This window comes from Medicago truncatula, chromosome 2 (assembly GCF_003473485.1).
Source record: "Medicago truncatula cultivar Jemalong A17 chromosome 2, MtrunA17r5.0-ANR, whole genome shotgun sequence".
Classification (NCBI taxonomy): domain Eukaryota; kingdom Viridiplantae; phylum Streptophyta; class Magnoliopsida; order Fabales; family Fabaceae; genus Medicago; species Medicago truncatula.
Window position 1 is genome coordinate 38,696,963 of NC_053043.1, and position 13,352 is coordinate 38,710,314.

At 31.8% G+C, this 13,352-nt stretch overlaps 1 protein-coding gene across 1 annotated transcript; it reads left to right on the forward strand.

Moving 5' to 3' along the window:
• The first annotated feature begins 5,642 nt into the window (after nucleotides 1-5,642).
• LOC25487272 (sodium/calcium exchanger NCL1) lies at nucleotides 5,643-12,843 on the forward strand. Its single transcript, XM_024776497.2, has 9 exons — nucleotides 5,643-6,183; nucleotides 7,391-7,591; nucleotides 8,036-8,220; nucleotides 8,823-8,968; nucleotides 9,651-9,909; nucleotides 10,231-10,379; nucleotides 10,470-10,722; nucleotides 11,004-11,285; nucleotides 12,462-12,843. Exons 1-9 carry the CDS (start codon nucleotides 5,772-5,774, stop codon nucleotides 12,708-12,710), a joined length of 2,136 nt encoding a protein of 711 aa, XP_024632265.1. The 5' UTR covers nucleotides 5,643-5,771; the 3' UTR covers nucleotides 12,711-12,843.
• The last annotated feature ends 509 nt before the right edge of the window (nucleotides 12,844-13,352 follow it).

The window sequence follows — 13,352 nt, forward strand, 5'->3', positions numbered from 1 at the left end:
CCATTATTTTAGTACGAGCTGGGCCGTAAAAAAGGATGAAAAAAATGATCCTATCTTTTTAGGCCAACCCACCGGGCATAAGTTTTTCAAGGGCTGGGCCGGGCCAGCCAATCAGGCTTGCGGGCTGGTTCATTAAAAAAAGTAAAAAAAATTATAAAATAATTTTGGTTGACTTTGGTAAGAGATATACTATAAGTATAAGATATAATATTGTATGCAGTGCCAAGTGTTCATGAGACTTTCCTTAAAAAAAAAGTGCTCATGAGACTTACCTCCAATAGTTGTTAACTTTATAATTTATTTTGTCTTCTATTTTTAGTTGTTGGATTGGTAATTATTTTGTTGTTTCCAATTCCAATGTTGCACTTTGTGAATTGTGATAAATACTATCTTCTTATACATGAATGTTTTTTATGGTATTTATCTTTCATGAATATTGATTTAATAGATGTTTTCATGGTATCTATCTATTATGGATATTGATTTAATAGATGTTTTATATGTCACTTACTAAGTTTATAAATACATGTGATTTATTTGATGAATAATAATAATTTGTGATGTTTCTAAAAATAATTATGTGATATGTAGTTTTATTGTTCTTAGCATCACTAAAAAAAATGAAATAATAATTTTTGAAATGAGGGTTGGGCCGGTCCATCGGGCCGCGTAGTCCACTACTAATTGGGTTGGGCTCAATTTTGACAGCCCATGAATAACGTGAGCCGACCCCTTTAATCCATTTATATGTGCTGGTCCACCGGACCAAGGCAGGCTGGACCAAACCAACTCATTTGACTGCTCTAAGCATGAGTAGTCAATTTCTGATTAAGTCATGTCGATGACATTCTTTGAACCATGTAATATTTTCAGTTTTCTTCTAATACAATTGCAACACTTATTTTTATTCAATTATAATTTATTCTTAATACTCTTATGCATTTTCAGATGTTTATAAACTGATTTAAGTCTCATAGATTATTTAAAACTTGTCTGCTCAATTTTTTTATTTATTTTTTGTGAATTTTGACACCACTTTAGTGAAACCTTGATAATTATAACAAGGCTCAACTCCGTCGCAATAATTTGTTCGAAAAAGCACTTACCGTGAGAAACATTTGAGTTATGAATTTGTTAAACAAAAGTTTGATGAAATGAGATATATTATAAAATGAAGTGAAATGAGATAACTTCTTTTAAAATAAGCTAAATTATCTTAGAAGTCTTAAGTTACTTCACTGGAACAACTTGGTCATTTCATTTTTTTTTCCGTATTCTTCAAATTTTTTTTCCGTATCACTTAAGTTTTTTAATTTAATTAATGAGTGAATACTCAAATTTGTCCCTGGATTTGCACGAATCGGCCAAAAACGTCTCCCAATTAGTCGAAATGCACGCTTAGTCCCTAAATTTAACAAACGTCAATCAAATTAGTCCCTACGTCCATTTGAGGCGTTAACGGTGATGACGTGGCTGTTAACATCTCAGATGGGTTGCCATGTTAGATGCCACATAAGCAAGGACTAAATTGATGTATAATGACAAAAAATTTCAAGGACGAAATTGATTGATTTCAGAAAATATTTTCTAATACAGTCCCTATTAATTTTTACTTGCTATCAAATTGATCCCTGAATTATTTCAAAAAAACGTCAAATAAGTCCTTGAATTATATAAACATATTTTCAAGTTGATCCTTGATGCATATATATTTGCAGCAAACGAATTAAAAATGACAAAACACACAACTTCATCCTTGAAAATATCATTAAATAAGTCGTATGTCTTAAGTTTGAAATATTACATAGGCAAAAGCAACCCAACTATTGGGGCATTAACAAGTCATAAGTCATAGAGTATGTTCTTAAATATTACATAGCCAAAAAGAACCCAACTAGAGGGCACAATGTAAACAAAACAAAATATTCCAAAAAGCACAATCTAAGCATGCATCAAGCTTCACTTCTTTGGAAAGCTGGAGGTTGGGATAAACTCCATGAACTTAGGTTGACTTGAACTGGATGAACCATAATTTGGATATGGCACTCGAACAACGTCAGGAGCAGTTGGATGTGATGGTGCAGGACCATAATTTGGATATGCATCAAAAGTACAATTGAAATTTTGTGCGTTTCAATCAAATACGTCCTTGTACACGTGTACAAGACAACAAGCCATGCAGGAAGACAACTCAGCACCACTAACGGTGCATTTGGACGGAAGGACTAATTTGATTGACGTTTGTTAAATTCAGGGACTAAGCGTGCATTTCGACTAATTGGGGGACGTTTTTGGCCGATTCGTGTAAATCCAGGGACAAATTTGGGTATTCACTCTTTAATTAGTGGGGTTATAAGATTTGACGTGAGTCATGTATAATTTATAAATAATTCTGTCTCTGTCTTTGATCTTGTCTTCTTTAAACTGTAGATTGGAAGAGGACAAAACTATGCACACATGAATAGATCCTTTGGCCCAACAAATATGATTTTGTCAATACTTTCACCATTTAATTAAGAGAAGGTTTTTTCTAGATTACCTTTGAAGAATGGTGGGTAATTTATCCACCAACCAATGAAAATGAGCAATTTGTTGGTGGTGTCAAGATAGTTCATGTATACCACTTAAAAATGTGCTTATGTGGCTAATGTGTATTGGTTGGGGTAAATTACTCACCATTATGGGTACCTTAGTTATCACCTTAAGAGAAATGTTAACCTGTATCTCCGGTGCATTAGTTAATAACTTTAAAGACCTTTTCATTAATTTTCAAATTATAAAAACTGAATGTATAACAATGGTACTCAAACCAATCATTTTGGAATTTATTAATGTATTTTCGTAAAAATGTTTTTGTTATTCAAATTCAATCGTTTCTTTTAAGTTTTGAGTTTATATTATGCTTTTCAAATTATTCAAAATCCAAACGAAACTGATGGTGCAGGTACAGTAAGACAAATACGTGAATACGACTACATCTCTATATGGAACAGATCTTAGGATAGGGTAGGGTATATTTTTCAAATGAGAGGCTCAAAGTTTACGTGAGGATTACACTCTAAAATGTATATTAATACATTTTTTTGAAATGAAATGAATGTATATTTTAATATTTATACTTATATTTAGGGCTTTAAGGACATATATATTTTTTTGGAATGGATTAAATAAAGACATTTGTTAAAGAACAAAAAATAATACATCTAAATTGAAAGTAACAATTTTAAAACCTTTTAAAAGTTAAAATCACTATTTCTCAACACAATAATATTTGTTTTGTCAAGTAGTCCAGTGGTTAGAGATCACATAATTTAATTGTGGAGAAGTGGAGTGTCCGGAGTTCGAACCCCGACTCTTGCATATAATATGCAATATCCCTACCAACTGAGTTAAGCTCACGGAGATATTTTTTCTTCTTTTTAACTAATGCCCTAAATAGTTCTTTCTGTCAGGGAGGTCAGGCGTGGAGGTGGAGGCGGGGGCTGTTTGTGTGGGAGGAGCTGGTGGGAGAACTCTGTTTATTACTTCAAAATGTGACTTTTGAGGTAGTTAACGACGACATGTGGCTTTGGAGATTGGAATCCAGTAATGATTTCACTGTTCGGAGTGCTTATAAAGTTATGGTTAATTAGCATAATACGTTCACTACGGTTTCTCCGAAGGATCTTTGACACAAGGATATTCCTCTGAAGGTCATTCTTTTTATTTGGCATTTGATTCGTGACAAGTTGCCAACTAAGGATAACTTGCTTCGTTAGGAATTATAGGTCCCGATGAGGGTTGGTGTGTTGGTGGGTGTGGTTTAATGAAAAATTCCCCTCATTTATTTTTACATTGTCAATTTTTGAGGAAGTCTGACACTTTATTCTTCGTTGGTTGGGTGTCTGCTCGGTCATCCCTAACGTGTCAGTGGATTATCTCAGCCAGTTTAGTTTTGTTGGTGGCAATTGTTCTAAGGGGCGACTGTCTATTATGCAGTTGATTTGGTATGCGACGGTGTGAGAAATTTGGAAGGAAAGAAACAACATGATTTTTAACGGTAAAGAATGTTCAACATATCAGATTGTCGACAAGATTAAGTCTCTTACTTATGTGTGGTTGAAGGCGAAATTCCAAATCACTCTTTCAACTACCATGTTTGGTGGCTTAGTCCATTCAATATGTTGGGTATTGGCTAATGTTTTTTATCTCTTTCTTTTTCTTTGTACATATGTTTGTGACTTTGTTCTTTTCCTAACATATCTTATAATAGGAAGAACTCTTTAATTTGAGTAATATATTTCATTTTAACCTCTTAAATTTTTTTTGTCATTTCCATATGAGGCTTAATATTTAAGTACTCCTTGCAGGTACATGTGTTGCTTTGTCTAAAGTCGAATCAGATTCTTTGTAATCATAAAGTTTTAATTTCAACGGTGAAACAAATCTGAGCTAAAGGAAGCGAATATAATACCCCTTGTTTAAAATAAGATTTTGATATCTGAACCACTTAGATTCTTTTAATGGATAAAATCATGCCAGAACCCATTTCCATCTAAAACATGGACAAACCAATGTTTTGGATATGTACTAGGTAGCATAGTTTAATTATTTTCAAATAATTACTTTTTTTTTTAGAATTATGCTTACAACTTACTATTTAATACATTATTATGTAGCTGCCACCTGTCTTTCTCTCATATTATTGTCATGAAGTAATTTTAAAACATGTCGGTCAAATCTTCCTTTCAAAAAAATACTAAATAATATGCCGGTCAATTTTAATTTCTTCTAAAATATGAATATCTTAATCATAAGTAGTTTTAGATTTAATAATCAGTATATAATCATTATTTGAATTTACGTTTTAACTTAATTGCACTTTTAACCTTTAAGTTTTTCAATTGTGCGATTTTGAATAAGCTCGTTATGATTATGATGGTTTTCCATCTGGAAATTTACTTCAAATGGTTCTTGCATTCTTTGTCGATCCACATCACTTATAGCCAAACTCTGGAGCTTAGTTTGTGGCTTGCGCTTGACATCTAGTTTAGGTTAAGTTGTTTTCCTTGTTTTGATGGACACAATTACACTCATCAATATGATTAGGTCTAGAAAGACCCTAATATTCATCTACTTCCCCTTGTCCAAGAAGTGTTGTCCTTTTTGGATCGTTTAGATTGAAATTGCGAGATAAGACATGTCTATCATGAGTCAAACAAGTGTGCTGATCTCCTTGCAAAGTTAGGTCATAATGAGAATATGATTTTGGTTGATTTGCCACGCCCTCCGTCTTTGTTATTTTACCGTTGTTGCATCCTGATGATTGTAGAGTGACCTATTTTCCCTCTCTTATTTCTTAGCTTGCATTTTTTTCAAAAAGCTAAAGTCTATCCAAATTAACATCGAAAAAAATCGAACTTTAATTTGCATTGTTATTTCCTCGTTATAAAAAAATGTTTTTATGAAAATGACGGAAGGAGCAATTAATTAGTTTAGACAATACTCAATTTATTACTTCTCCAATCTCATGTCAGATTTAATAATATGTATTTATGCATAGATGGATGGATTGGTATGGTTTTTAATGTTAGGGTGAAATAAATTAATACGCCACGTGATTCGTATGTACTATTAGATATTCATTTCACATATGGCCATGAAGGCTTAATGAATTGTCTTTTAAGTTTTTCTTTAGGTATTTATTTCTACAACCACCACCTCTCAAAAAATAATATATTCTACAACCACTGTTTCTCCTTTCTCAGTTCATCATAGATAGATAAAACAAAATGAGAAACATTACAAAAATAGCATGCTTCAATATTTTCTTTCTTTCTATAATAGCACTTCATGTTCAAAGCCGTTTTCTTCCCAATAAATTGATTTCCAATGGAGTTGATGATGTTCAAGCAGAAGAAGATTCATATCTACTTCTTAACAATGATAATGACAAAGGAGTTATTACTGAATCTTCTTCTAATTCAGAGGAGTATTGTAAACAAATGTATGGGTTTTTGCCATGTTCTAATAACATTCTTGGTCATTTATTTCTGATATTGGTTTATGAGTACTTATTGTTCCATGGAGAATCATATTTGGCTGCTGGAGGTGAACAAATATTCAAGATTCTTGGTCCAGGTGTTTTTGGTGCTAGTGCTTTTGATATTCTTGGTGCCCTTCCAGAATCCTTAATTCTTCTTGGTATTGCTTCTTACTCTCAAAATATAAATCTCTTTAGTTGCATCCTAGCTACTCAATTTCAAAGCATTTTTTGAACATTCTAAATACTTTGTATCTTCAAAGCAATTGCTATTTACATACTTTGTCCTAATTATGTAGTTCTTGTTTTTTTTGTTTAATACTTTCAAAGTATTGCACTTAAAATCTCAGCAGACTTGGTAAGATGGGAGCAAATGATTGAGATAAGCTTTGCTTCTTTTTCTTCCATTTATTTTTTATAAAAAAAATCCATTGTAAAATTCAATCCTTTTACGAGGATTGGTTTTGCCATCTGAAAAGGTCCGGCGACGCAGTTTGTTGCCCGCTTGCCTTCTATTTTAAGTGTAAATAATAGTTTTTTTTTTTTGTACAAAAGTGTAAATAATGGGTTATTCAATGAGAATAGTGGTTGTCTGTTGATGACATAGTAAGTGAAGCAAATAGCTACTTAATTAAATGTAAAGTCTTACAATCACTTCAATTATAAAAACATAACCGGTTCACAAAATTAAATACCGAATTTTAAAATGGTTTTTCTCTTGTGGGTCTGTTTGTATATATGTATGTATTATATAGTTATCTTTGTCGATATGAACATAAGTCACACTTTCCTACATACATATATGCTTCCTCGTAATTTTTTTTTATGAACATATGTTTCTTTGTAATTTTATTCTCTATACCTTTTTTTCTTCTTCTTCGTTTGAGTCATTGGAAAAATAAAGAAATGCTACTAGATCTCATTATTTTGTTCTAGTTCTTATAATATATCAATCATGTTGAACTAGTGCTGAAATAAAGGTGATGCCATATTTTACAGGCTAAATGTCTGATAGAGGCCAAACTAGAATAGATTTTTTTACAAGTGTCTCTTTTTTTTTAGGCCATCAAATATTAAATCAAAGAATACCTCTTTTTTTTTTTTTTTTTTTTTTTTTTTTTAAGACCTCTTAAGTACCAAAAATATAAATAAAAAAATACAGAAAAATTACACGAGTACAAATTGGAGAGTGGCATGAATATGACATGACATAGCCCTGTCCCTATTCCCTCTTAACTGTATATATCATACACATACACAATTTTTTTTTTTGAGAGGTACACATATTCAAATATATTTGTAGACGTTAATATCTCAATATATATAGACACACATCAACTTCATTTTTTGTATGTTTATTGTTGTCAGTCACTGGACTTTCAAGTGATAAGGAGAGTGCGCAAGAGTATGCTTCCACTGGAGTTGGATTATTAGCTGGATCATCCATCCTGCTTCTCACAGTTGTGTGGGGGACCTGTGTTATTGTTGGCAAGCAAAGTTTTAAAAATGACTCTCATTCTTCTGATACCTCATATTTATCAACCGGAAGAATAAAACAAGCTTTGACTGGTTTGCTCTTAATTCTATCTCTTTTTTTTTGGTTAAAAATTCTATCTCTTTATTTAAATCCCTTAGCACATGTCTTACTATGTAAATATGTCATAACATTCTTTTTTTTAGAGTTCAATTTTTATACACATCAAATGTAGAATTTTATACTATAAACAAATCACAAACAATCATCTATTTGACTTTAGAAGTAGTTATGATTACAATTATGATTGATTGAAAGTACAAAAATATATTTACATTTACAATGTATATGAATTAAATCTTATTTCTAACATTCACACAAATATCTAAATGATAAAACATAACTAGATGTATGTGTAAAATAGTTTTAAATGCATTTCATACATGAAGTTTTAAATTCTTCAATTAGAATTACCATAACTCCTTTATAGTTTTTTATTTGAATTCTTAATGTGTAATATTTTTTTATATTTATGATAGGTTATGGCATTACTATGGATATAGACACTAGAAAGATGGCGAGAATCATGGTTTTCTCTGTTATACCACTCCTCATCATGCAGATTCCCACTTTGTTCTATTTCTCTACAACATTACGCAATGTGACCTTGATAGTTTCTCTCATCATTGCTGTCACTTTTCTCATCTCATACTTCATTTACCAGGTGCCCCATTCACTTACTCGTATTTGCTTTTAAGTTAATCTTTAAAATAACTACTCCATCCGTTCCAAAATGTAAAAAAAAATTGGTCAATAAAAGTTAATGTATTTTGTTCAAAATGTAAAATACCATTATGATATACAACTAAGTTTAAAATTGAAGTTGTGTTGTAAACCTTAATATTGTAGGAAATCATAGTTAAATACAATTGATGCAATCTCAATCTCGGTTGCAACTCAAATTTTTTATGATAATAATCTTGATGTCACTCTTAAATTGCAGTCACGTACTATTTTATAAAATCTAGGCTTAATATATCATTTGGTCCCTTAGCTTATTTTATTTTTTCATTTTGGTCCCCTAACTATCACGTGTTTCAATTTAGTTCCATAACTCTTATGTCGTTTACCATTTTAGTCCTCTCCGTTTGTTTTTAACCTTATATGTCTAAGGTGAACCGTGACCCACCATAGTAATTTGGAATTGGGAGGCGAAGCATATCCATATAAATTAATTACTCAACTTGTAATAGACTAGTTTGACTCTCTTTTTGATATTTTTCAATGTCAAATTGTCTTCTTATTTTTATCCAATGAAATATGCAGCTCTTTAAACCTCAGATAGAGAAAACAAGACTGGAATACATAAAGCATGATGATTTAATTTTAAGAATTTTCCAACGTGTTGAAAAGCAAACTCTACAAAAGATCCTAACTGAGGATGGAACTCCTAATGTAGCTGCCATAAATGGGTAAGTCAGATTTCATGGAACATTTATCAACAAAATAAATGTTGTTTGAATTAGTTTATTTGAACTTATCTACTAGCACAAGCACTTGTGATACAGTGTAAGAGAACTTATAAAAACAACTTATGACATGTTCATATGTTGTTTTCAGATTATTCTCATAAACTCTAGTTATCACTTCTTTAAGGAGAAATTGTTATTAATCAAATGACACTAATGGCCGTTTTCAACTGGCTCACTGACAGAAATTGAACTTCTTCTCTTAAAGTTACAAGATTAAACTCTTACGCGTGAGCTGACACCTCATGGAGAAATTGATCTTATTTTATCTTAAGAAATATGGTTTATGACAATAGTTATCCCTCTTTAAGGAGGAATTATTATTAATTAAATGACACTAATGGCCATTTTCAACTGGCTCACTGAGAGAAATTGAACTTTTTTTTTGGTACAAAGAGAAATTGAACTTCTTCTCTTGAGGTTACAAGATCAAACTCTTACGTTTAAGCTGTCACCTTATGGAGAAATTGATTTTATTTTATCTTAATTGAAAACAGTTTGATTTTAGTTTATCTTTTGTTATAGAAATCACTTATATATAACCTCTTATATGATAAACACTATAGAAAACAATTTCCCTTAGTTTCCTACGTACATAACCCTAATAGTGTACTTCATCATGCAGACTATACCATGAATTCAGTCAACATGGAAAACACTTATCAACTTCTGAAGTAAAAGAGTTGTTGCTTGGGAACAATTTAGCCGACACAAATATCAGAGAGGACCAAATAGCAGACATGTTAAAAGCTTTTGACAAAAATGGCGACCAAATTATAACCAAAGAAGAATTTGTTAGTGGCTTAACAGAATATATTAACCAAACAAAGCATGCTTTGGATAGAAAGTACCTCCCTAAGGAATCTATGAACAAAATGTATCAGGTAAGTGATGCAATTCAAAGCCTGACATGATTGTTATATATTATATTGATATTTTTCTTGCACAATCTACTATTACATGATATAACGTGCTTCTAGCATAAGCGCGTATGTATAAGCTATTACTGTAACAAATGATAAAATAAAGTAAAACTATTTTCATAAATTCTATAAGTTTTATCTTAGAAAGTTTATGGAAATAAGTTGAAAACAACTTATGGACATGTTAGTCATTTCTATAAGCTCCCACAAACAGTCTCACAAATGCTTATGTCAGCTGATAAGTTCAAATAACTCAATACAATCTTATTGTATTCTAAACAGAGTTTTATCAAACCATGGATTGAACACGTGAGAAAAGAACGTGAATTGAAGGGACAACTTATTTCCGGAGTCTTAAGTCATGCTCAGAATGATATGGTTGGTAGGATGCTCCATGATGATGGTACAGCTGATAAAGATGCTATCAAAAGGTCTGCATATTTATATCTTTGATTACACGTATGACAATATATATAAATATGTTTTTTATGAGTGTTTTCTTGCTCCTTGTGATGCAATAGGTTATTTGAGCAAGTTGATGGCGATGGCGATAACCATGTTTCAAGATCCGAGTTAGAGAAAGTAGTTAGGGAGACTCATTTTGGTAAGGCTGTAGATGCAGAGGAAGCAGTCTCAAAACTCCTTCACGATCTTGATGCCAACAAAGACAATGAGATTAGTGAGAATGAATTTGTTGATGGCTTCACCAAATGGATAAACTCAAATTCTAGTAAACCAGGAAGCTCAAAATCTTCTTCTCATGAAACTCATCAAGTATTTCCCTTATTCCTTTACTCAATAACTTGACATATTCACTAAAACATGACTATGGCCTTCCCATTTCTAAATTAGAAAATATATATAGTCTCCCAATTTGTAAAATTTATGGGAAAAAATATTAGAAACATGGATACTACCTACATTCTCAAATTTAGAAACATGGATACTAAATTGACTAAAATTGCATTTAAACCAATTTCTTCCATTTTTGCTACACTTGAACTTGATCAATAAAAAATTTGTTTACAAATGGTATATGAATGATTGTTTATTAGACATGGGAAGATGTTGAGAAGGTAATGGAAGAGAATCAAACCAAAGGGGTGACTGCATGGTTAGAAGCTATAGCATACGTGATGTTGGGAATTGCTATGTTGTCACTTCTTGCGGAGCCTCTAATAGCAAGTGTTCAAAAATTCTCTGAAGCTGCAGGAATTTCATCATTTTTCATCTCTTTCATTTTAGTCCCTTTGGCTACAAATTTTAGAGAAGCAACCTCAGCAATCAAAGAAGCTAGCCACAAAAAAAGCAGTAATACTTCTCACACTATGTATGAGGTTAGTCATGTTCCTCTGTCAGTCTAACTTCTTCAATATTTTATCCTTGGTTTAAAAATACTATGAGGATCCCTAAATTATTTGAAGATCTTTAAATAGGTCTTATAACTCTAAAAAAAATTAAGTTCTTAAAATTATCAATAATTTATAAGTAGGTCTTTAAACTAAAAATGTTTTTAATTGGATCCTTGAATTTTTAAAATTTATAATTAAGTCTCTAAAATTTTAAGTAATTTCTATTTGCATCGTTAAACTCTAACTTCATTACACATTATTTGAAAGTTTTTTTTTAAGAAACATAAATGGAATTTTATTCACAAAAACGGAGACTCCTCTTTGGCACAAGGCGTACCAAAAAGGTTCTCAAAGTTACACAGTATCAGTCACAATAAAAATACAATAGTCGTTAGCCGATACCCAGACATGTCAATGGGTTCGACCACCACTGCTGACAACCAAAAACAAAAGCGGCATTATTAGCCTGCAACCACCAGTAGGAATGAAATTTAACCTTCTGCAAGAGTTGTAAAGAGGAACTCTGAGAATTATTAAATAACTTATTATTACGCTCATTCCAAACTAGCCAAATACAAAGAAGGCAAATTAACTGCATAAAAGATTGCCGCTCCCTCGAGCCACCGAAGTAGTTCGTAAAATGAACAAAATGATCAGGAATACTCTGATGGTCTACACAATAAACGCCTATCCAAAAGCGAACATGCTGCCAAAGAGAGCCAGATAAATCACACAGGAGAAACAAATGTTGAGCCGTTTCGGCCTGTCCACATCCCGCCAAGCAAGATGTGCTTAAACCTGTAATGATGTCGCGGCCAAGAAGGTTGTTTTTTGTCGGTAACCTGTCACGGAGAAGCCGCCACGCTAATATAGAGACCTTCACAGGGACCTTAGAGTGCCATATCAGATTTTCGGAAGTATGCAACATAGGAGGATCCTGAGAAGTGAGCAAATGATCACATTATTTGAAAGTTGATACCCAATTAAAAAAAATTAATTCAAGGACCTTTTACATTTTTTTTAGTTTAGAAATTAGAGACTTATTTATAAATTCTCAAATAATCAGATCTCCATAAGAGTTAAACATTTTTTTTTTTGGATAAAAAGAGTTAAACATTTAGTCTATGAATAAATACTTATGAAAGATTTGGGTCAATGCAGATTTATGGTGCAGTGTTCATGAACAACATTCTTGGATTTGTGGTGATATCTATTCTTATATATATGAGGGATATCACTTGGGAATTTTCAGCTGATGTATTAGTGGTGGCAATTGTTTGTGTTGTGATGGGTCTCACCACTAGTTTTCGTTCCACTTTTCCTCTGTGGACATCCTTCCCAACATACCTCTTGTATCTAATATCATTAGTTATGGTTTATGTTCTCAAAGATGTTCTCAATTATGTGTAGTGTTCTTAATTTTGATATCAAGCTAAGGTGAAATGTTTTTGTTCTCAAAGATGTTCTCAATTATGTGTAGTGTCCTTAATTTTGATATCAAGACAAGGTGAAATAAAAAATCTAGATATGGTTCATTGGAAAATATTGTGTGATAGTCAGAATATATTATATGATATGAATTCTAACCTTGTTGATACCTTGATGGAAATGAAATTGAGATAAACACTTAAACGAATTCAGCCCCTAGACTAATTTCGCCTTAAATTTTGTGTACATAAAAATATACTAAAGGGAATGAATACCAGTAGATTTTATTTTCTTCAAAATAAAATTTTTTTTGAAGGACTTTTCTTCAAAATAATAGAAATAGACTTTACATTTAGACCCATTAGTTGGGTTGTCCATGCTTGGACTCTAGGTTGATCCAACTACTGATTTCGTATCATAAACTTGATGAAATTCATGGTCCCCAAAATGGGAATGTCTCTCACTAATAAGGAGTGACATTCATGTGATTTAGTATTTAAGATATGAAGGTATACTTTTTGGTTAAGACATTTATTAACATTTTTATGAAAATGATCCTTATGTATGAAATGAGGTTTTAAATTGCTACTGTTAGAAAAGAGACTGATTTATTTCAAAGGTGTA

Bases quoted from the DNA above. Each gene is read 5' to 3' on its own strand.
- LOC25487272 (XM_024776497.2), top strand. From the start codon at position 5,772: ATGAGAAACATTACAAAAATAGCATGCTTCAATATTTTCTTTCTTTCT. The intron at 10,380-10,469 runs GTCTGCATATTT...GTGATGCAATAG, and splicing joins GATAAAGATGCTATCAAAAG to GTTATTTGAGCAAGTTGATG. The intron at 10,723-11,003 runs GTATTTCCCTTA...ATTGTTTATTAG, and splicing joins CTTCTCATGAAACTCATCAA to ACATGGGAAGATGTTGAGAA.